Raw genomic sequence first — 21,721 nt, forward strand, 5'->3', positions numbered from 1 at the left:
AAACACATGACTTAAAATAACACATAATCAGAGATGTTGTCAGTGCAATCATTTTATTTTTGCCATTATACATACACTATAGACAACTTTTATGTCACAGAAAAATCTATAGATCTGTCTAAAAGTCAATAACTCAAACTGACATACTCTTTACATCAAACGGACTCATACTCTTTAGGGGGCTTTCAATCAAAAAAATAAAAAGACATTAACGTCAGATTAAAGTGATTCAATACTGCTCCACAATGTAACAGAAAAAATATCTCCACACATTTTGTGGCATTTTACAGACACTCATTTATTTTAGCTTACTACGCACAACTATCATCTAAGAAAACATTTGTTTACTGTGCCACAGAATAATGCTCATGTTTACACTTAATTCACCATTTAATTAGAATTAGTTTTATTGACTTTACTCGCCCTCGTGTTGTTCCAAACCTGTAAGACCTCCGTTCACCTTCAGAACACAAATTAAGATATTTTTTTATGAAATCCTAGAGCTTTCGACCACTTTCAAGGTCCAGAAAGGTAGTAAAAACATTATTAAAATAGTCCATGTGACTCCAGTGGTTCAACCTTAAATGTTATGAAGCGACAAGAATATTTTTTGTGCTAAAAAAAAAACAATTTAACGTCAAACTGGACACTATTAATGTGAAACAAATATGCCAACAGTTCATTTCTGTTAAGGACAGACACAGACATGTGTTTGGCTTCTTCAAATAGCAAGGAACAAGATGACACTTTGACACTGACTACACTGCAAAAAAGTGCTTTTCTTATTTAGTATATTTGTCTTGTTTCCAGTCCAAATATTTTATATATAGGCTTATATATATATATATATATATATATACACAAAATCATAAATGCATTTAGAGCTAATAAGTAAAATTACATTATTTTTTCTTGTTTTCTGAAAAATCTAATCAAAATGAAGTGAGTTTTTGCTTAAAACAAGCTAAATTATCTGCAAAATGTGGTAATAAAAATCTTGTATTTTGTTTCTGTTTGAAATCTTGTTTCTTGTTTCTGTCCCAAAGAGAAGGTGTATATAGAAAACAAGAAAAAATATAATTGGTTATTTTATTTATCTAGTAAAAGCATCTTGATTTAATAATTGTTTGATATTTGGGCTGGAAACAAGACAAAAATACTAAGTAATAAAAGCATTTTTTGCAGCGTATTGCATTGCAATTGCGATGGAGTAAAGTTAAATCTGTTAAACTGCCTCCTTGGCTTTATTAGTTATCTGTAACATTACATAATTCATTATTTAACATATTGTTAAGCTCAATATAGACTAAACACCTTAATGCATTATCCTATTCATTTCCTGAAGCCTCAGCTTCCGGGGATGTCCCCACCAATTTCAAAATCAAACCTACGCCCTTGGTCAACAGCGTAGGAGACTGGCACAGATGAGAAGAGATTGTTGAATAAAGTCATTATTTTTGTTTGTTTTTTTGCACGCAAAAAGTATTCTCGTCGCTTCATAACATTAAGGTTGAACCACTGGATGCACATGAACTATTTTAACAATGTTGTTAATACCTTTCTGTCTATGGAGGGGTCATTTTTTCCATCAAAAATATCTTAATTTGTGTTCTGAAGATGAACGAAGGACTTACGGGTTTGAAACGACATGAGGGTGAGAAATTAATGACAGAATTTTCATTTTTGGGTGAACTAAACCCTAGTTAACTTAGAAATCTATTTTATTCTCTAAAGATGACCTTTCTTTCCAATAGTGACGTATATCCGAGTGAAACGTCTCAAACAAGAACAAATGTAGGGCGAGACTTGACTTTGTCCATGGGGAATTGATTGGATGGTTGTGGTTTGCTATTGGTCGATCTCATGTGAGTGACAGTTTGCCCGGCCCTCACGCCACTAAACATGTCATCAGGGAAGAGATGTCACTGCAAGAAGGAGGGGAAGTTATTTGGCTAAAGATTATAAGGGCACATGACATGAATTTAAAGGCATAGTTCGCCCAAACATTTAAATTCTGTCATTATTTACTCACCCTCAAGTTGTTGCAAACCCGTATGAATTCTTCAGCTGAACACAAAAGATATTTTGATGAATATGGGTAACCAAACAGCTGACAATAGCCATTGACTTCTATAGTATGGAAGACAATGGGGCCCATCAAATGTTTGGTGCTTATGAATAATTTACATTTTTGGGTGAACTATACCTTTAAATAAAATAATGATGTGCACAGATAAATAATTAATAATAAACACTGCAATATTCCATAAAAACAAGAATTGTCAATTTTAATTTCATGTTGACTAATGCCACTTATTTTATATTCATCAGTTTTTCTGTATATTGTTTTGCACTACTGTTTTACTTTGGCAATACAAATGTGTAATATTATTATAATAACTAATAATTTGTTACATTTATATAGCACTTTCTAGGCATTCAAAGCGCTTTACACGGAAGGGGGGGGGGGGGGGGGTCTCATCAACCACCACCAATGTGCATCATCCACCTGGATGATGCGACGGCAGCCATTTTGTGCCAGAACTCCCACCACACACCCATTTTGTGCCAGAACTCCCACCACACACCAGCTGATTGGTGGAGAGGAGACAGCGTGATGAAGCCAATCAGTATATGGGGATGATTAGGAGGCCATGATGGACAGAGGCCAATGGGCAAATTTGTCCAGGATGCCGGGGTTACACCCCTACTCTTTTTCGGATGACATACTGGGATTTTTAATGACTACAGAGAGTCATTATTCATTAGTCTAGAAATCTAGACTCACCCTAGCGGCAGCAAATCTAATTTGCAGCCAGGGCGTTTAGCAACTCTCCGTTGGCTTGCGAGCTGGAAAAAACAAACTCTAGCCAGGCCAATCATATCGTGTATAGAGTCGGTGGGCGGGCTTAAAATAATGACGGCAGAGTCGCGATGGTTCCGCGTGCTACTTGAAAACAAAGAAGCTGGCGAACAGCGGTCTTTCGTTTCGGCTTTGGCCGCGACTCTGGAAGACTTGGAGTTAAGCTTTTCTTTGAGAAAAGAACGGCACTGAAGTCATTCTTAAGAAAGGAAGATGTGTTCGGAGTTTTGCCGACTGGATACGGCAAAAGTTTAACCCATCAACTAGCTCCGCTTCACCTTCTTCGTTGCTCTGGTTGGTTGTAGCGCTATCCTTTTGCGTGCAGAGGGAATTTGAAAGACAACCGTTTATCCCGCCCCTCGGATTGAGCCCTGCCAATGGTGAGTTCCCAGACCCAACATCTTGATGAGGGTCTGGCTTGTCAGGCTAATTATTCATGCCAATAAAGCACTAAACACTAACTAACTGGATGGATAGATTTTGCTCACTGTGAAAATGCTTTTTCATATGATTTGCTAAAGAGTTTGAATGTCTAAAACTCTCTCCACACTGAGCGCAGCGGTACGGCTTCTCTCCAGTATGAAGTCGCTCGTGTGATTTCAGGTGTGCAGACAGAGAGAAGCTCTTGCCACAATAGGAGCACTTGAAAGGTCTTTCTCCAGTGTGAATTATATGGTGCCGTTTCAGTTGGCCCGGTGTGACGAAGCTCTTCCCGCACTCACAACACACTTGATCTCTCACACCGGTGTGTATTTTCTCATGCAGTTTACAACTTTCCTGCAGGGAAAAGCTCTTGCCACAGAAAGAACACACATAAGGCCTCTCATTTGTATGGACTTTCAGATGGTTCTTCAGATTTGATGAGGAATTAAAATCTTTCCCACAGTGGTCACAGCTGAATGGCTTTTCTCCAGAGTGAACGTGCAGATGATTTTTGAGGCCGGTTGCATCTTTGAAAGTCTTCTCACACTTGGTACAGTGGTACGGCTTCTCTCCGGTATGAACTCGCTCGTGTGATTTCAGGTTTCCAGACTGAGTGAAGCTCTTGTCACAATATGAGCACTTGTAAGGTCTTTCTCCAGTGTGAATTATTTGGTGCTGCCTCAATTGGCCAACTGTAGTAAAGCTCTTCCCACACTCCGAGCACACATGATCTCTCACGTCAGTATGTATTTTCTGATGCTGTTTACAACTGTCCAGCCGTGAAAAACTCTTTCCACAAACAGTGCACAAGTGAGGCCTCTCGTCTGAATGGATCTTTAGGTGTTTGTTGAGATGCGACAATGAGCTAAAGTTTTTACCACACTCATCACAGTTGAACGGCTTTTTTCCAGAGTGAACGGGCAGATGATTCCTGAGAGCTGATTTATGTCTGAAACTCTTTCCACATCGAGAGCAGGTGTGCAGCTTTTGTTCCCCCTCCGCTTCATTCAGTTCTTGTCTTTCCTCTTCCTCTTCCATCCAATCTAAAATAAACATATAAAGTTTAAGTGAACCCTGATATAATAGCAGAAATCAACAGAGATCTGTCTATGAGTATCAAGGTGCCAAAGGTTCACTCCCATGACAATTGCTATACAACGATAGCTGCATTTTCTCTATCATTTATCATTCATATACTGTTTATTATTTCACTGACATGACGTGTATTTTGTTACCTTCAAGAATGGACACCAACCTGTTTGTTCCTCAGTATCTTCATGATTTATTCTGGATGGTTCTGGATCACTCACGTCTTCAATCACTACTTCAACAAACGCCATCTTTACCAGTCACACAGAGCTCAGCTCTTGTAGGATGATGGGAATATTCCCAGTATTTATTGGTGATGTGTTGTGAGGGGCCCCAGATCTGCAAAATTCAAAGAGAAGTTACTGAATTTATTCTGTTATAAAGTATAAAAATGATTAAATATGTTGATACAGTTGCTTGTTTTTATGTAACCAGGGCTTTTATAAGCATGAAATGGCACAGGTTATATTCTTCAATTAGTACAGAAACTAATTAGCAACCTAACATTGATAACAGAGATTAACATTGACATTACATTTATGCAGTTAGCAGACGCATTTTTCCAAAACGACAATAAAGGAACATAAGAAATTCGTCACAGGGCCAAAAGTAGGGGAGAGCGGGGCACAACCTAACACGGGGTTAGTTGTAACACACATGGTGGTTTAAAACTTTCCACACATGCCAGGATGACGAAACCTAGTGTATTTACTAGTTGCCATGTCAACAATATATAGAGAAAAAATGCACCAAAATGTAAAAATCTTTGGAAAGATATAACTGAACATTTATTTAAAGGGTTAGTTCACCCAAAAATGAAAATTCTGTCATTAATTACTTACCCTCATGTCGTTCGACACCCGTAAGACCTCTATTCATCTTCGGAACACAAATGAAGATATTTTAGTTGAAATCTGATGGCTCTGAAAGTCCTCCATTGGCACAATGGCACGGTTCACTCTCAAGACCCTTAAAAGGTACTAAAGACGTCGTTACAAAGTCCATCTCACTACAGTGGTTCTACAATAACTTCTACAATAACTGATTCGGCAGTTTGGATCGCCAAAGTGACGTGATTTCAGCAGTTTGGCGGTTTGACACACGATCCGAATCATGATTCGACTCACTGATTCATAACGCTTCGAAGCTTCATGATGCCTTGTTTTGAAATCGTCATCACGATATAAGTCGTTATTTAGGGTTTTTTTGCGCACAAAAACTATTCTCGTCACTCCATAAAGTTATTGTAGAACCACTGTAGTGAGATGGACTTTGTAACGACGTCTTTAGTACCTTTTAAGGGTCTTGAGAGTGAACCGTGCATTGTGCCAATGGAGGCCTTTCAGAGCCATCAGATTTCAACTAAAATATCTTTATTTGTGTTCTGAAGATGAACGGAGGTCTTACGGGTGTCGAACGACATGAGGGTAAGTAATTAATGGGTGATTTTTTTGGGTGAACTAACCCTTTAACCATAGCAAAAGTCAATTTCTTGCTTAAGTAAATTTTTCATCTCTGTTTTTTGTATTTATTTAAAAAATCTGATATTATTGTAATGTTATAGCTGTTATTTAACAGTTGAGATCATTCTTTAATGCTGATCTAACAGCAGAAGACACAAGCCGGGGTTAAATCCCAGTTGTGCAGGCGGGGCATGTTGTCACTAAAATGAGCCCCTATTAGAACTATGTATACAATATATTCTATACTTTTATGAATTCTTTTGAGTAACCATGAGAAAGAGGTGAATAAAGACTGAGAGTCAATATTCAGAAATGATTCATTATTATTATTGTTTTAACTACGCTGCTGTGTTTTGTGGTGTTTATTGTCAAACTCAAAAATTTGTTTAGTTAAAGATATTAAAAAATGCCCTTATTTTATATGAAAAATTTGATAATTGTTTTTCATTGACAAAATATTGTCGTTTGTCTTGGATATTTCTTTTTATTATATCAGGTAATGTTTTAAGCTGTCATTTGGTCTTGTTACATTGTGCCGTTCACATGTTACAATGCACCCACCTATGGGGCATGTTGTCACATTTCACTTCCATTCTTTCGTGGTGAATCAAGAAAAAAGTATACACTGTATTAATGAAACAAAACCACGTTGTACTGAACGTGTGAAATTAAATTGGGAAAAAATAAATACTCTGAACCCCAAGTGGATTTACACAAACTGAGAAAGTAAAAAATTGTTAGGTTGTGCCCCGCTCTCCCCTATTCTAGTGCCTTGCACACCTGCAAAACTAGTCTAGAAAACAAGTTACAGGTGAAATGCAAAGAAAAGGACGTTTTTAGATATCCTTACCTATTCTTTTTAGATCCACTCTTTAAACAACACAAACAGACTGAATAGAGGCTGATCAAGATTAATAACTACATTTGATTCTCTAGTAGACCTAATTTACAGAACGAACAATGTACATTAACACAACCCAAACATCAATCTTCCATTAGAAAAAAAACAATGTTTATGATAACATTAAGCAATGAAATCTTCTTTATCACACAGAAGTGAACACTCACTCAGAGTCTGTGATGAACTCTCTGCCAACATATTACACTCTCGTTAATAATAAACAGTGCACATAATGCGTTTCATTACATTAGTAGGTAAACACTTCAACACTCGCCTCGTCTCTCGAGTCTCTCTCTGGGCATGCGTATCCTCTTGTTCTGTTGGATTTGTATGACAAACTCGAAAACCCTTCAGTGCATTGCTGCCATCTACTGGAAATATGTATTGTGCCAATACCGCCACATTTTTGGAATGTCAGCTTTGTCTCGATTTCAGTAGTGTTGTGTTCTCTGGGAAAAGTTATTACTGCTGTAAACAGAAAAAATAATATGCACATCTTCATGTAGTAGGTTCTATAGTACCTTTATTTTTGTAGCAATGTAAATAGAAAATTCACACATGCATGTAGTGAACGGAAAATTTCCATAAAATGACCCAAGCAAGCTCCAATATATGCTTCTAAATATGGTTGATTTGTAAGTTTGTGATTCCTATTTCATTATATGACAGGTCATTTGCCCATTTAACAGAATTAAAAAGATATTTTCACACACAAAACACATCTTCCTTCAACTGCAAGTGAAAAACCAACCCTTAAAGATATCATATAATCTATATGTATAGCAATCACATTGTATAATGTTATCCTGGCATTAAAGAGAACAGCTGAGTTTGGCTTTTCACTTGGACTTTGCAGAAAGACATTTAAACACATGGTGCACTTTATTTGTCTCACTTGATCCCAAAATTGATCAAAATTCCCAAAGAATCGAATAGCCTTCAGAAAAACACAGAGAATGACTCAGCTCATGCCAAATTAGGTACATTTAATAACACAGCTAAACATGTTGACAGGACTTGACAGTTAAGACGCAGGAATCCACAAATACTTTATATCTATACATTTAACTGTAAACAGTTTTGGACATCTTGTGAGTCTTTCATTACTGAACTAAATCCTCCTCTGCTCTATGATCCTGACAGATGAACCTTCTCCAACCCCAAAAGCAAGGTATAAGGGTTCAGTGAAAGTGGCATGGAATCTGTGGATGAGGGTCATTGAGTCAGAGACGCTGTAGAAGGACAGAGTTCCTGCTCTGTGATCCAGATACACTCCTATTCTAGAGGAGAGGAAGGCAGGGATATGGACATGCTTATTATCATGTCTGACATAAAAAATCTGTTTACAGTGGGTCAGTCTCCAGGACTTGTTATTAAACCCCAGTCTGCAGTCTTCACTTTTTCCTTTACGACCAATTCCTCTGTAAGAAACTGCTGCAGACCAATCGTCCCCACTGCACTCGACCTCCCAGTAACAGCGACCGCACAAACCCTCTCTAGACATGACATTCGTATATCCATCACATCGCTCTGGGTGATCGGGATATTTTTGGTCTTTCTTTGAAGATGATGCTTTTCTGCTCCCTTCTGACAGGATGAGGCTTTTGTGTGCAGTGTTTGGATCCAGTTGCAGCTGACAGAAATCTGAGGAGGATTGAGGGACAAATAGATATTCAAATAAAGTACTGCCATCCACTTAAAAATGTTACATTTTAATAGTTATTAATAACAAAATAAGCAGATCAATTATTTCATATTTTTCAACAGATAATAGGAACACTTAACTACTATTAACTCAACTTACACTGCAAAAATCCATTTGGAGTTTCAGGTTCTGGAGACTGAGACATGGATATTTGACACTAAAGAAGGGGTAAGAAACGCAATCAAATGCTTAATTTTTTATATGAAATCAAAATTATTAAAAAAATATATATTTTCTTAATAAAAAAAAGACCTTCTCGAAATATTCTGGCTGTTTGCTGTTGACAGGCGTCCTCCAAAACCTCCTTAAACTCTGAGATTGAAATGTCTTTAAAAGACAGATGAGTGTGTTGAGTGATGGGAACGTCTTCAAATGTGGGTAAAACACACACAGACTGGCAGCTCTGAAATGAGAATGATTATAGTTCAAACATAAGTTGTGAAGCACAACTGATCTTTTCTAAAACTAAAATCTTTTCAAGAATTTCACATCATTACCTTCAGACACTGGATCTGATCTTCAGTAATCAGAAGTTTGTCAATCTCTGCTTGTCTTTTTCTGAGTTCTGTCAGCTCTTGATCCAGATGTTTGTGAAGTTCCTCTGCTCGATCTATCTCAGTCTTCTCCTGAGCTCTGATCTGCTCTTTAATCTCAGAGCGTTTCTTCTCAAGAGAGCAGATGAGCTCAGTGAAGACCTTCTCAATGTCCTCCATGGTCTCTAGCGCTGAACTCTGTCAGAGACACAAAGATCTGATCGTGCAAGCCTAAATACTGTTTTTCTGTATGATTCAGTAATAATGCGTCACTGTTAGAAGCACTGTAAACATCACTGGCATCTTCTGATACTCACTTTAAAAGACTTCACAGCTTCACTGAGTTCCCGCTGACCTCTCTCTCGCTCCTGGATCAGCTTCTGACACACCACATTTATCTCCTTTAACTCTTCCTGAGGATGTTAACATAAAAAAATAAATATTAAAAAACAAAAGTAGAAAATTGCCAATCTGACCTTGTTAAATATCAAATTAAAAATGTCAGTCATAGTGAGGTAATAAGGAGGAAGTAATTTTCCCAGTAAAAATAAAAAAAATAAATAAAAAAAACTTTTTTAACTCAACAGTGGAAGTTGGACGTTGGAGTTTTTCCCTCTTTTCCACCTTGCTTTTAAATTAAATGAATCACTTATGAATGCCTGTGTGGCCTTGTGCATTTTACTTTAGCTTTTAAATTAGTGGCATCTGGGGGCAATCGCTTGAATGATGGGTTTATTATTATTCTTAATATAAAACTTACTTAAACTGGAAAATGACAATATTTTCTTCTGTAGCTGCTGTACAACCCAAACAAACTTTGTATTATTTTTCTGTTATAACTGTAAAGCTGCTTTGAACAATCTGCATTGTAAAACGCGCTTTATAAATAAAGGTGAGTTGACTTTTACATTTCGCTTTGAAACCAAGTCTTCTGCTATCGTCTTGTCAGTCATCTCGCCTCACTCTTGTCACATGATAAATGAAATCACCTTGTAACACCAAATATCACAGCAAACTTAGCGTAGTTTAAATCGAAAACAGTTTTCTCTTTTTCTTCACCACTAGGGCAAACAAAGAGCAAGAATTTATTTTAAGATCTATAATATCTGATGTTTATATTATCTGAGTTAATCTTCAAAAAGATGCAGCAGCTTTTGACAATAGAGCTTAAGTCACCAAAGTCCTAGTCTCAACCTCAGACATAATGCACACGGACCGTTGGCTGAACGTCTGATGTATATGGCACACTTTTCTGGAAACACTTCAGGAGTTTCGAAGTCGTCATCTGATTGGTTGAATTCTACAGGATGCCCGCGAGACGTGTGTGTTGCATTCTTAAATGGTCCGCTTGGAATCAAATGCCACGACTCCAAAGCCCCTCGTGAAAGAAGAACGCCGTCATGTTTCCAACTGTGACAATGAGCGCTTACCAGGATCAACAAAATGCTGGATTTTCAAAAGTACCGGTATGTGAAGTTTGCGGCTCCATTGTTGCAGTAAACTTGCACTATGTTCTTGAATTAATAATTTATAGATGCATGCCGGTCTGTTATTGCAGGGACATCGACTTTATATTTTCACGCCCCTAAACATGATGCGGAACAAAACAAACTGTGATTGGTTGCGTTACATGTCAGTTAAATGTCGTCTTTTGCGGTCCTTGAGCAATGAAAGCTGAAGCTGAAGGAGTCCAGACCTTCTGCTGTGAGTCTGAAGGTCTGGCTACACAAGACTACCAAAGTCCCTACTCACCAATTGCATTACAAGAGGACAATACGTCTGTAGCTATCTTCTGAACTATTCTGAGATGTGTCTGAAGTCTATGGACTTTTGCTTCATATTTAATATCGCTTCATAATCGCTGTTGATGAGGAGCATAATATGATCACTAATCGCTAATGTGTGCTGTACCTGAGCGTGGCCTAATTGACGACTCCTCCCCCACTGTTTATAATAAGGCACATTAAAACATTTATTACGTAAAATCATTGGGGGTTAGTGCCCCCATTGGTGCCCCAAATGACAACTACCTGAAATTATACAAGCACTGATTACCTTTTTACTAGTCCATTCTGAATCCACAGGCACCACATTGTGGTTTTTATGACCGTCAATCACACACAAGTAACAAATGCATTGATGATCATCCTGACAGTAAATCTCCAGAAGTTTCCCATGACTGAGGCAAATGTTCTGCTGAATGTGTCTGGAAGCTTGGACTAGTTTGTGCTTCATAAACGCAGGAGATTCATAGTGAAGCTGCAGGTGAGTTTGACAGAAGGAGGCCAAGCACTGCAGACAGGACTTTACAGCTCTGTTCTTCTCTGTAGTGCAAACATCACACTCCACAGCAGCCGTTTGTAGGGACGTCTTCTGCAGCGTCTCCATCATCTCAGCTATCAGAGTGTTCTTCTTCAGTAGAGGTCTCTGACTGAAGCTCTCTCTGCATTGGGGACAGCGGTACGGCGGCCCCTGTTCTTTCTGGCCCCAGCAGTCAGTAATACAGCTCATACAGTAACTGTGTCCACAGGGAATCGTCACCGGCTCCTTCAGCCGATCCAAACAGACGGGACAGCTGAACTGATCCACACACTGACTCGCTGCAGATTCAGACATTTCTTTGTGGATAGTCTGTCCTCAAATAGAAACTGCTCTGCCAGAAGTAAATAATTGAAGAAGGTACATAAATCCACATGTAAATCATTAACAAAAGAGCACGTCTACAAATCTACAAAATGCTTAATATAAGAATAATGCTAAAACTTATAATCAAAATAATAAACATAAGACACCCAGATTAACATATAATTATTATTAAACATATAATGCTAATTTTCAATGCACGCAAGTAGACAATAAAACATTTAGTTAAGGATTGACGTTCTTACCTGCTTTTTGACAGAATAACAAGTCAAAAATGTCTTCCTTTACAGCTTTAACCAAACTAGAAGAGTGTGGATCCTTAAGCAGAGGCTCGTGTAGCAGGGAAATAGGTTTTGTTTCTCCCGAACTCACAAACTTCCTGGTTTTCAGGGTGCAGGTGTGTGCATGTGTCCCGGGAGAGAGAGATTGTTTATGTGAAGCTGTGACATTGCAGTTTAGTTGCTCTACTCTCTGTACTTTGCTTAAAATCAGAGCATATCTCTCGACACCAGTAATCAGACTAGATCAATAGTTTGTAATAACATTAAGAAAATGTGTTCGAACTGCTTCTAACACACTTCCAGCAATCTGTGTGTAAAATAATTAAATCATTGATGAGTTCATGTTTGTTGTACGTTATTGGCATCAAAGCTTTCAGAAATCATTTCTTGTTTTAACATGTGATGTTTCTTAAGAGCAGGTTTTCATTCAGCTGCTGTGGAGAAACACAATCACAGACCATCTTACACAGATCATGAATTCTGGAGAGAAAATATTTCCTAAAACAGCCACATTTTCATCAAAAGATCACCACCACAAATGCATCATTTCATTTTATTTTCAATATTTTTTAATCAAAATTACAACATTAGTTACATACCAAACTGAAGAAATAAATATAAAGATGAATCTGAAACTAACATTTCTACTACTGACAGAAGGTCTATGTTAAAACTGCCTGTTTGAAAAGGTTTCATGGCTGTTTCTCTGCATCAGATACTGTAGTTATGAAACAGTAAAATTGAAACTACATCACTTTAATCAACCAAATAAGAAAATATATTTTTTTTGTTTTACAATAATTCAACTGTTTTACATACATGTTTTATTAAGAATTATTCAATTTAAATGAATGTTTGATGTGAAAGTTGAACAGTCAGTTTTTAACTGTTTTCTGATAAATTATATTTTAAAATTCTACTCTTCTATGATCCTGACAGATGAACCTTCTCCAGCTAGAAAAGCAGGGTATAAGGGTTCAGTGAAAGTGGTCTGGACTCTGTGAAGGAGAGTCATTGTGTCAGAGACGCTGTAGAAAGACAGAGTTCCTGCTCTGTGATCCAGATACACTCCTATTCTAGAGGAGCGGACAGCAGGGATTGAGACTTGGGCTTTAGCATGTATGAAACCTAACTCATGCTGAAAATAGTCCAGTCTCCATGATATATTGTTGAAGCCAAGTCTACAGTCATCACTTTTTCCTTTACGACCAATTCCTCTGTAACAAACGGCTACAGTCCAGTCGTTCCCACTGCACTCGACCTCCCAGTAACAGCGACCGGACAAACCCTCTCGACACAAAATGTAGGGATACCAATCAAATCGCTCTGGGTGATCAGGATATTGCTGAGCTTTATCTGAACCTGATATTTTCCGGTTGTCTTTTGAAAGTTTGAGTTTTTTGCGTGCAGTGTTTAGATCCAGATGAAGTTCACAAAAATCTGAGAAATGAAGAAAAACTAATATTGAACAAAGTAAACTTTGTTTCCAAAATAGTCACATTGTAACAGATCATATCCACTGATACATATCCCTCTATGATACACATTATGTTCTAACCATGAAATATTTTTTTTAAAAAAATAAGTTTATTACATGCAATAGCTTCAATCATACAAACCAAAAAAGATTTAAAAAAAAATAATAATAATAATCTTGGGGGGGAAACGTTGCCATATAGCAACGTTTTGACCACAATGGAAAATGGTCAAAAAAGTAGTTTTTCGCTAAAATTATGATTTTCTTTTCTATTTAAATGCACATTTATTTTAAAAATTCATAGATTGATATACTTCGGACTCATGGAAACCTATTTTTGGAAGATCCCTATCATTGAATCCCTATCGTTCCCTATAATTTGGCCAACTCATCCTAACTCTGCACTCTTCCTATTGCCATTTCCGTAAAATAGTGCTGTATTCATTTTCTGAAAAGAAGACATAATTTTGCTACTTATACATAAACACAAATATACTACAATAAACACTTTAAATAAATAAATAAATAAATAAATAAATAACTGAAATAATGTTGTTGATGCTACTATGTATAAAAAAAAAAATCCCAATGGGGAAATACATTTGGACTGCAATTCCACTGTTGTACAGCGCTGCCATAAGGCAACATTAATATTTTCTCAATTTGCAGTATAACGATGTTAGACAAAGTTTATTAATGAATAAAACTAATTTACTTATCAAAGATGCAGCACTTCAACAGGTTTCTTCCGTGTGAGGGTGACAGTAGGAAAGAGAGTTTTGGAAGGACATTCAAATGTTATTTGACTTGAATACAGCACATCATTGGCTACATTAAGGCCTGCCCTTTGAATTCCCACAGTGCAATTTATAGTATTTTTTCTGAATAACAAGGAAATTACTAGAAATTAATTGTTGCCATATGGCAATGCTGTAGATGATTTGACTTGATAAAACCACTGTTCAACTTACACTGCAAAAAATCATTCTGGGTCTTTGGTTCTGGAGGCTTTACAGCATTAACATTTGACACTGAAGAGAAAATAAAAAACAAACATATGATTCATTTGTTTGTTTAATCCTACAGAGTATGAATGACAAAATAATGCAACATATTAAAATATTCAGACCTTCTCTGGATATTCTGGCTGTTTGCTGTTGACAGACGTCCTCCAAAACCTCCTTAAACTCTGAGATTGAAATGTCTTTAAAAGACAGATGAGTGTGTTGAGTGAAGCTGATAACGTCTTCAAATGTGGGTAAAACACACACAGACTGACAGCTCTGAAATTATAATAATAATGCAGACGTAGTTTTGGAGATTTTTCCAAAGGGAAAAAAAAAAAAAAACATGGCAAAATAGTTAAAACATTTTTAGATTCTCAACATGTTTGCATCATTACCTTCAGACACTGGATCTGATCTTCAGTGATCAGAAGTTTCTCAATCTCTGCTTGTCTTTTTCTGAGTTCTGTCAGCTCTTGATCCAGATGTTTGTGAAGTTCCTCTGCTCGATCTATCTCAGTCTTCTCCTGAGCTCTGATCTGCTCTTTAATCTCAGAGCGTTTCTTCTCAAGAGAGCAGATGAGCTCAGTGAAGACCTTCTCAATGTCCTCCATGGTCTCTAGCGCTGAACTCTATAGCGCTGAGAATAATTTTAAATAAATAACTCCATTGTCATAAATCTTGTCTTGAAATCAAAACAGTGATCATACATAGCCTACTATACGTCAAATGAACTGGTAAAATAAAAATGCTGCTTGTTTAAATAAAGGTGTCTTTGGATTTATCCCTTCGTCTTATGCTTTGTATCTATGCAACAGCGTGTTTATAGCGGATGGGGGGGGGGGGGGGGCAGATTCACAGATTCTCCATTGGATTCAGTAATAATGCATCACTGTAAAAAAGCACTGCAAACATCACTGGCATCTTCTGATACTCACTTTAAAAGACTTCACAGCTTCACTGAGTTCCCGCTGACCTCTCTCTCGCTCCTGGATCAGCTTCTGACACGCCACCTTTATCTCCTTTAACTCTTCCTGAGGATGGTAACATACAAGGAGGAAGTAGGTTAGTATTTCAGTGTTTTAAATTGTAATTTAAATAAATAAAATAACTTTGACTAATATTATCAAGTCAAGAAAAAATACAACTAACTAAAATTATAAGCATTCATTACCTTTTTACTAGTCCATTCTGAATCCACAGTCACCACGTTGTGTTTTTTATGATTGTCAGTCACACACAAACAACAAATGCATTGATGATCATCCTGACAGTAAATCTCCAGAAGTTTCCCATGACTGAGGCAAATGTTCTCCTGAATGTGTCTGGAAGCTTCCACTAGTTTGTGCTTCATAAACGCAGGAGATTCATAGTGAAGCTGCAGGTGAGTTTGACAGAAGGAGGCCAAGCACTGCAGACAGGACTTTACAGCTCTGTTCTTCTCTGTAGTGCAAACATCACACTCCACAGCAGCCGTTTGTAGGGACGTCTTCTGCAGCGTCTCCATCATCTCAGCTATCAGAGTGTTCTTCTTCAGTAGAGGTCTCTGACTGAAGCTCTCTCTGCATTGGGGACAGCGGTACGGCGGCCCCTGCTCCTTCTGGCCCCAGCAGTCAGTAATACAGCTCATACAGTAACTGTGTCCACAGGGAATCGTCACCGGCTCCTTCAGCCGATCCAAACAGACGGGACAGCTGAACTGATCCACACACTGACTCGCTGCAGATTCAGACATTTCTTTGCAGTGTGTTCAAAGATCAACAGATTCTCATTCTCTGTCCTGTAATAAGGGCTGTTTAGCCAAGAAAAGCAACATTATTTGTCAAATGCTTCAGTGAAAGCATAGATACTGTCAAGATTTTACAAAGCTCAAAACAAAACATTTATTTGAAAGAAGCCTATAATCACAATCTTATAATCACATTGTTTAATCTTTTTAACTGAGGGGTTAAAGATCAGGGTCCGTATTTATCAAGCTTCTCAAAGTGCCATTTTAGTCTTAAAGGGTTAGTTCACCCAAAAATGAAAATTCTGTCATTAATTACTTACCCTCATGTCGTTCGACACCCGTAAGACCTCCGTTCGTCTTCGGAACACAAATGAAGATATTTTAGTTGAAATCTGATGGCTCTGAAAGGCCTCCATTGGCACAATGGCACGGTTCACTCTCAAGACCCTTAAAAGGTACTAAAGACGTCGTTACAAAGTAAGTGGTTCTACAGTGGTTCTACAATAACTTTATAGAGCGACGAGAAAAGTTTTTGTGCGCAAAAAAAACCTGAATAACGACTTATATAGTGATGACGATTTCAAAACAATGCATCATGAAGCTTCGAAGCGTTATGAATCAGAAATGTACTAGATTATTTTCCAAACGAACCCTGACACTTTGTGGCTTGATGATGAACTGCATCTGATGATAGGGGAGCGCGGGGTTAATTGTAACGAGCATGTTTTAATATATTTATAACAAAACGAAGTATAAAACACAACCCTGCCTCTTTTCGTTTAGATAAAAAAAGGCCTATATTAAACATTAATATGTGGTTTAGGTAAGGTGACCAGATTTCTGAAATGGAAAACGGGGACATTTCCTATTTGAGTGGTCAAAATATCACTCAAATCTCATTTGTTATTATCTTTTAATTAAAAAACGGGATTTTTAAATATTTTTGTTTGTTTATTTGTTGTTGTTGTGGGCTCTCTATATTATTAAAATATTAACATTAATAATTATTATGATTTAGTTTGATTATTAGGATTTTTATGTGGATTTAATACAATTCAACGCACCCGAGAAAAAAAAAATTAAACAGTTAATAGTTGCCATTGTAAATAACAAGCAGTTCAAAACAATAACATGACTTAACAAAAACACATTACAACAATAAAACATAAATATGATAAATAAAACTATTTAACATATATTTTAACATTTTATAATTGTATTTAATATTTAAATTTTCACAAGTTTATACTACTATATAAGTAATACATACAATTTTTTTTTTTACTTCAAATGTTTTATTAGGCTTGTGCTTAAAAATAACTCTTACTCAGGGCCGGCCCTGACCAATTTGGTGCCCTAGGCAAGATTTTACTTGGTGCCCCTTGTGTCAAGGTTTAGCACTAGCCTACACGTTATCAGTCTTTGGAAACACTCGTACTGTTTTATTTTTGTAATGCATTTATGTTTTATTTTTATTTTTGTTGTTTTATATGATGTCCAGTCCATTCTACCCCGTCATTATGTTCATGATATTATTATTATTATTTTTTATTTTAAAAAGGCTGATGATAGTAAAACTCTACAAAAATTGCACCTATGCCACATTACAGCCTAAACACAAAGAGCAAGAGTGCATCTAGTATTCATGCACAAACTATTCATTGAGAACTAGCAAAAGTGTTTGTTTTCCAGTAGATGGCAGCAATATTCCACTAAACTATGAGTATTCATGTTTTCACCAGGAATTAAACAGAAATTTAGATATTTAATGTGAATTTTACATAAAATGTTGCTATTTTAAATAAACCTATATATAAGTATCATTACTAATTTGGGCAAATACATTTTAAAATTGATATACACCCCCTTAAAACTCCCTTAAAACTGCACAACTGCAGAGTTAAAACATTAGGCTATTAAAAAAGTGATATTACATGCGTTTAATATTTTTATATTATTTATTTTTTACAAAATCACACTGGCTGTGGCCTCTGGAGAACCCAGAACAGCTGATTGCATAAAGTTTAAGGTAAAAATAACTGGAATTAATTAGCAAACATTAGCATTTTACTACTATGCAATTAAATAAACTGTTCATTAATTTGCCTACATCACTTTACTTCTGTCTTTACACTGCAAAAAATGCTCTTCTTATTTAAACAAGAATCTTTTTCTTGTTTCCAGTCCAAATATCTAAAAATTCTTAAATCAAGGTGCATTTTAGATAAGTAAAATGTCATAAGCCATTTTTCTTGTTTACTTGAAAATAAAATCAAAATGAAGTGAGTTTTTGCTTAAAACAAGCAAAATTATCTGCCAATGGGGTGAGAAAAATAATCTTATTTCTGTTTGGGACAGAAACAAGATTTCAATCAGGAACAAGATTATTTTTCTCACTCCATTGGCAGATTATTTTGCTTGTTTTAAGCAAAAACTCACTTCATTTTGATTTTATTTTCAAGTAGCCTAAACAAGAAAAATATCTTCTGTCATTTTACTTATCTAGTAAATGCACCTTGATTTAAGAATTTTTAGATAAACAAAACACAAATACTAAGTAAGAAGAGCAGTGTAGCCTATCCCTTATCTTCCCTGCTTCAGAGGGCTTCTGTCTTTTTTGACACTACAATTCGGCCATCCGTCATAAATAATCAGGCAACTTACACCGTGTCAACGCCTGGAGCGAGCGGCCAAGCACCCTAAAAAATGAAAGCAATCCTGTCTGCGTTGGATGCGGCGAGAGGCGACGCAACACAACAAATTCCCCTAACGATAAACTGATCGCGCGTTGTATTTCTGACGCACTTCAAGATCGGCGGGGGGAGATTGATGAGGCGGACCGGGAAGATGCGGGGGACTTAGTTAAGTTTTTTTGCGCTTTATTTGGTAATATTTCAAATTAATATTAATAAAATAGTATCAGTAATAGTCTTACTATCCTAAATTGGTCTTGTTTTGTATTTTAGGCTTATTTTAAGCAGAAATTATGTGTATTCTGGATGTGTTGCATGTGACAAAACAATGCCGTTCCCGTTGAGGCTGTTATAAAGCACATGCAAACAGTATTATTATATGATAATGTCGCTCTGCTCTCGGTAACGTTCTTAGTAGTAGAGGCTCACGCAAGACCAAGTTCAGCTTATCATGCGGGGGTGTTGGTGCAAGATGCATTCTGGGATACCGGTCTGTCTGAAGTCTCTTCTCGATGCATCCTCGATAAAAGGGGCGGATCAAGGACACATCCGGGCATTTGAACTGTACTTGTCTATGGCTAGATGTGAACTTTGAATCGGAACAGTACTTGGGCTGCGACTGATGACGTTTCACAAGTCCACGAGAACACAAGTACAGACAAGTACGCATATTAAGAAACGGCCAGAGTCTCTCCTGTGATGCATCATATAGAGGAAGTGCCTTACAGGCTTGGTGAGCTGTCAATCATTGCGCCCATGGTTTTCGTTGGATAAAGGCACTCGGTGCCCAGCCAATGCCTTTCCAACAAAGGTTTGATTGATGGACTTAGTAACCAATCAAAAGGCATTATCTTGCGCAGTTTACGTAAGTAGGCTTTGGTGAATACTGTTTGTGCGCTGTCGGCGCGCTCTCTATGGCGCAACTGCAGTGGAGCGCGCCGACAGTTCTTATCAGCTAAATTAGTTTTTTACACTTTGTTATCTCTGTAAATAGTTGCTTTAGTTTTTCAGTAACTGTTTATCCATTATAATTAGCAGTTTATTGCAGATTTATTTTAATGAAAAACTACTCTTTACAATAGCAAATGTTCTGAAATAAATGGCCTTTTTGAAAGGACGCCTAGACTTTTCTTGACATAAAAGCTCACAGAAGCTACATTACTGAGAGAATCATCCTCATATTTGAATCATGACATGATTAGACATTCATTTTTATATTTAAGTTATTTTCAAGCTCTTAACATTAAATTATAATATTTTTTTCCCTAAGTGAAAAAAAAACAAAAAAAAAACATGAGTCACTTATGTATACATGTATATTACTCTGTTCCCATATTACTTTGAGTTATTATGACTCTTGGGTAGCAACATTTCGAGTGTCTAGTTTAAAATAAGACCAGGTTTATGAATATAGACCATAAGGTTTAAGAGCTGCAGACATTTTCATTTGGGTATATCGTTTTCAAAGGTTAAAAAACAACTAACCACAACATAGACTCTCTTTTCTATTTTTTTTCTCCCACTATTGTGTGGGCCACAAGGATTAAGAAAATAAATTAAAGTTATATACCGTTATCAGAACATATTCAGCTCTCATCGCTCAGTTTTTAGTTTCACTTTCTGCAATGAATTACTGACTGGGATTTCAGACTTCTTCACCAGCATAACTAGTGCAAAGTTTGCACATTGCTTGTGTGATATCCAATATTGTGCGTGACATATTTTATTTAACAACATGTTTTCTTTATTTGCTGGTGTTTTTTCTATTTGTATGCATTTTCTCTGTTGCAGTGCATTGAGCTCTCTCGGCCACCGTACAAAACAACAGAATACACAAAAATCTAAATCCTTGATTTTCAACAACTGATTTTGTAACATCTGATAATGAACTGATAATCAACATGAGAGCGTCTTAAAGAGCCCCTATTATGGATTTTTGAAAATGACCTTTCATATAGTGTGTAACATAGTTCTAAGTGAATGAAAACATCCTGCAAATTTTTAAATTTGAAAGTTCACCTTATATAAAGTTATTGTCTCTCAAAAGTAAGAGTCAACTCTCAGTCAATTAAATTAATTTTAATTCATGCGTCCACTTATTGCACATGCATGCTGCACAGACACCAGGGAAACCTCAAACACTGTTACGGATACTGGATAGCATCATGTCGTGAAGATGCTGTGCTCTACAATGTGTTTATTGCTTCATATTGTGTAGGTCTCCGGCTAACAGGCTAATTCACTTTTACCTAAAACTGTCTATTAATGCAGACTGTCTCTCATTCTTACTACTTTGAGTAAAGATAAAGGATGGAGCAAGATTTGCTTTGCATCCGTTAATGTTTACATCAGCTGGGCTAACGTATGCACTGTTATTGATACAGTTCCCACATGTGAACCGTGTAAGACTGGAGAAAACTAGCAAATGCCAGGAACAATTACTCTTGTAACAATTGTCTCTTACACACCATTCGAGACGCAAATCTCACCTCAGTATCATCTAATCTACATCTTTCTCTGTTGACCCCCTCTCCCCCAAACTCCTACTCCCCCTTATGCTGAGATCACCTAAAATTCACCCAAAATCTATATGGTTTAATGTGAATTCTCACTATACAGTATTATACATGTCTGATATCGTTTGAAATGTCTCAGTGCGACTGGTACAAAGATCACATCCCCAAAGAAGTAAACCAAAAAATAGTAAAGGTTTTAAGAGTTTAGGGATATATTTTTTTTAACACTGTCTTTATTGATTTTGAAACATTACCAACAGAGACAAACACACACAAAATAAAAAATAAAAACAAATTATTATAATAATAATAACAAAAAAACAAACAAACACACACAAAAAAAAAATTAAATACAATGGTACATTACTATCATTACACCTGAAGCATGTTAAGCCATGTTA

At 36.7% G+C, this 21,721-nt stretch overlaps 2 protein-coding genes and 1 pseudogene across 4 annotated transcripts; all 3 read right to left on the reverse strand.

Moving 5' to 3' along the window:
• Nucleotides 1-86: 86 nt before the first annotated feature.
• Nucleotides 87-7,028, reverse strand: LOC307130530 (uncharacterized protein). 2 transcript variants are annotated; one of them, XR_013817052.1, is made up of 4 exons: nt 6,907-7,028; nt 4,542-4,714; nt 3,142-4,329; nt 1,913-1,925 (listed from the first exon to the last, which is right to left on the reverse strand). XR_013817052.1 is itself a non-coding variant. In XM_079823562.1 (3 exons), exons 2-3 carry the CDS (start codon nt 4,624-4,626, stop codon nt 3,314-3,316), a joined length of 1,101 nt encoding a protein of 366 aa, XP_079679688.1. In that variant the 5' UTR covers nt 4,627-4,714; nt 6,907-7,028; the 3' UTR covers nt 87-3,313. The 2 variants fall into 2 exon arrangements, 1 of the variants encoding a protein (XP_079679688.1); XM_079823562.1 differs by having other exon boundaries at nt 87-4,329.
• An 822-nt stretch (nt 7,029-7,850) lies between these two features.
• Nucleotides 7,851-11,593, reverse strand: LOC307130389 (E3 ubiquitin/ISG15 ligase TRIM25-like; annotated as a pseudogene). Its single transcript has 6 exons — nt 11,033-11,593; nt 9,295-9,390; nt 8,942-9,175; nt 8,697-8,847; nt 8,544-8,601; nt 7,851-8,383 (listed from the first exon to the last, which is right to left on the reverse strand). The product of its transcript is annotated as an E3 ubiquitin/ISG15 ligase TRIM25-like (transcript).
• Nucleotides 11,594-12,817: 1,224 nt separating this feature from the next.
• Nucleotides 12,818-16,117, reverse strand: LOC307130877 (E3 ubiquitin/ISG15 ligase TRIM25-like; the record flags this gene model as incomplete). The annotated part of the gene is made up of 6 exons (XM_079824142.1): nt 12,818-13,341; nt 14,350-14,409; nt 14,508-14,661; nt 14,781-15,014; nt 15,321-15,416; nt 15,557-16,117. 6 exons carry the CDS (start codon nt 16,115-16,117, stop codon nt 12,818-12,820), a joined length of 1,629 nt encoding a protein of 542 aa, XP_079680268.1.
• Nucleotides 16,118-21,721: the final 5,604 nt, after the last annotated feature.

This window comes from Gobio gobio (genome assembly GCF_949357685.1).
Source record: "Gobio gobio genome assembly, chromosome: 8".
Taxonomy (NCBI): Eukaryota; Metazoa; Chordata; class Actinopteri; order Cypriniformes; family Gobionidae; genus Gobio; species Gobio gobio.

What these genes read in the sequence shown, in the direction of transcription:
- LOC307130530 (XM_079823562.1), bottom strand. Translation starts at nt 4,626, where the DNA reads ATGGCGTTTGTTGAAGTAGTGATTGAAGACGTGAGTGATCCAGAACCA. An exon ending in AGATACTGAGGAACAAACAG is followed by an intron (nt 4,330 to 4,541) that starts GTTGGTGTCCAT and finishes TGTTTATTTTAG; the next exon opens with ATTGGATGGAAGAGGAAGAG.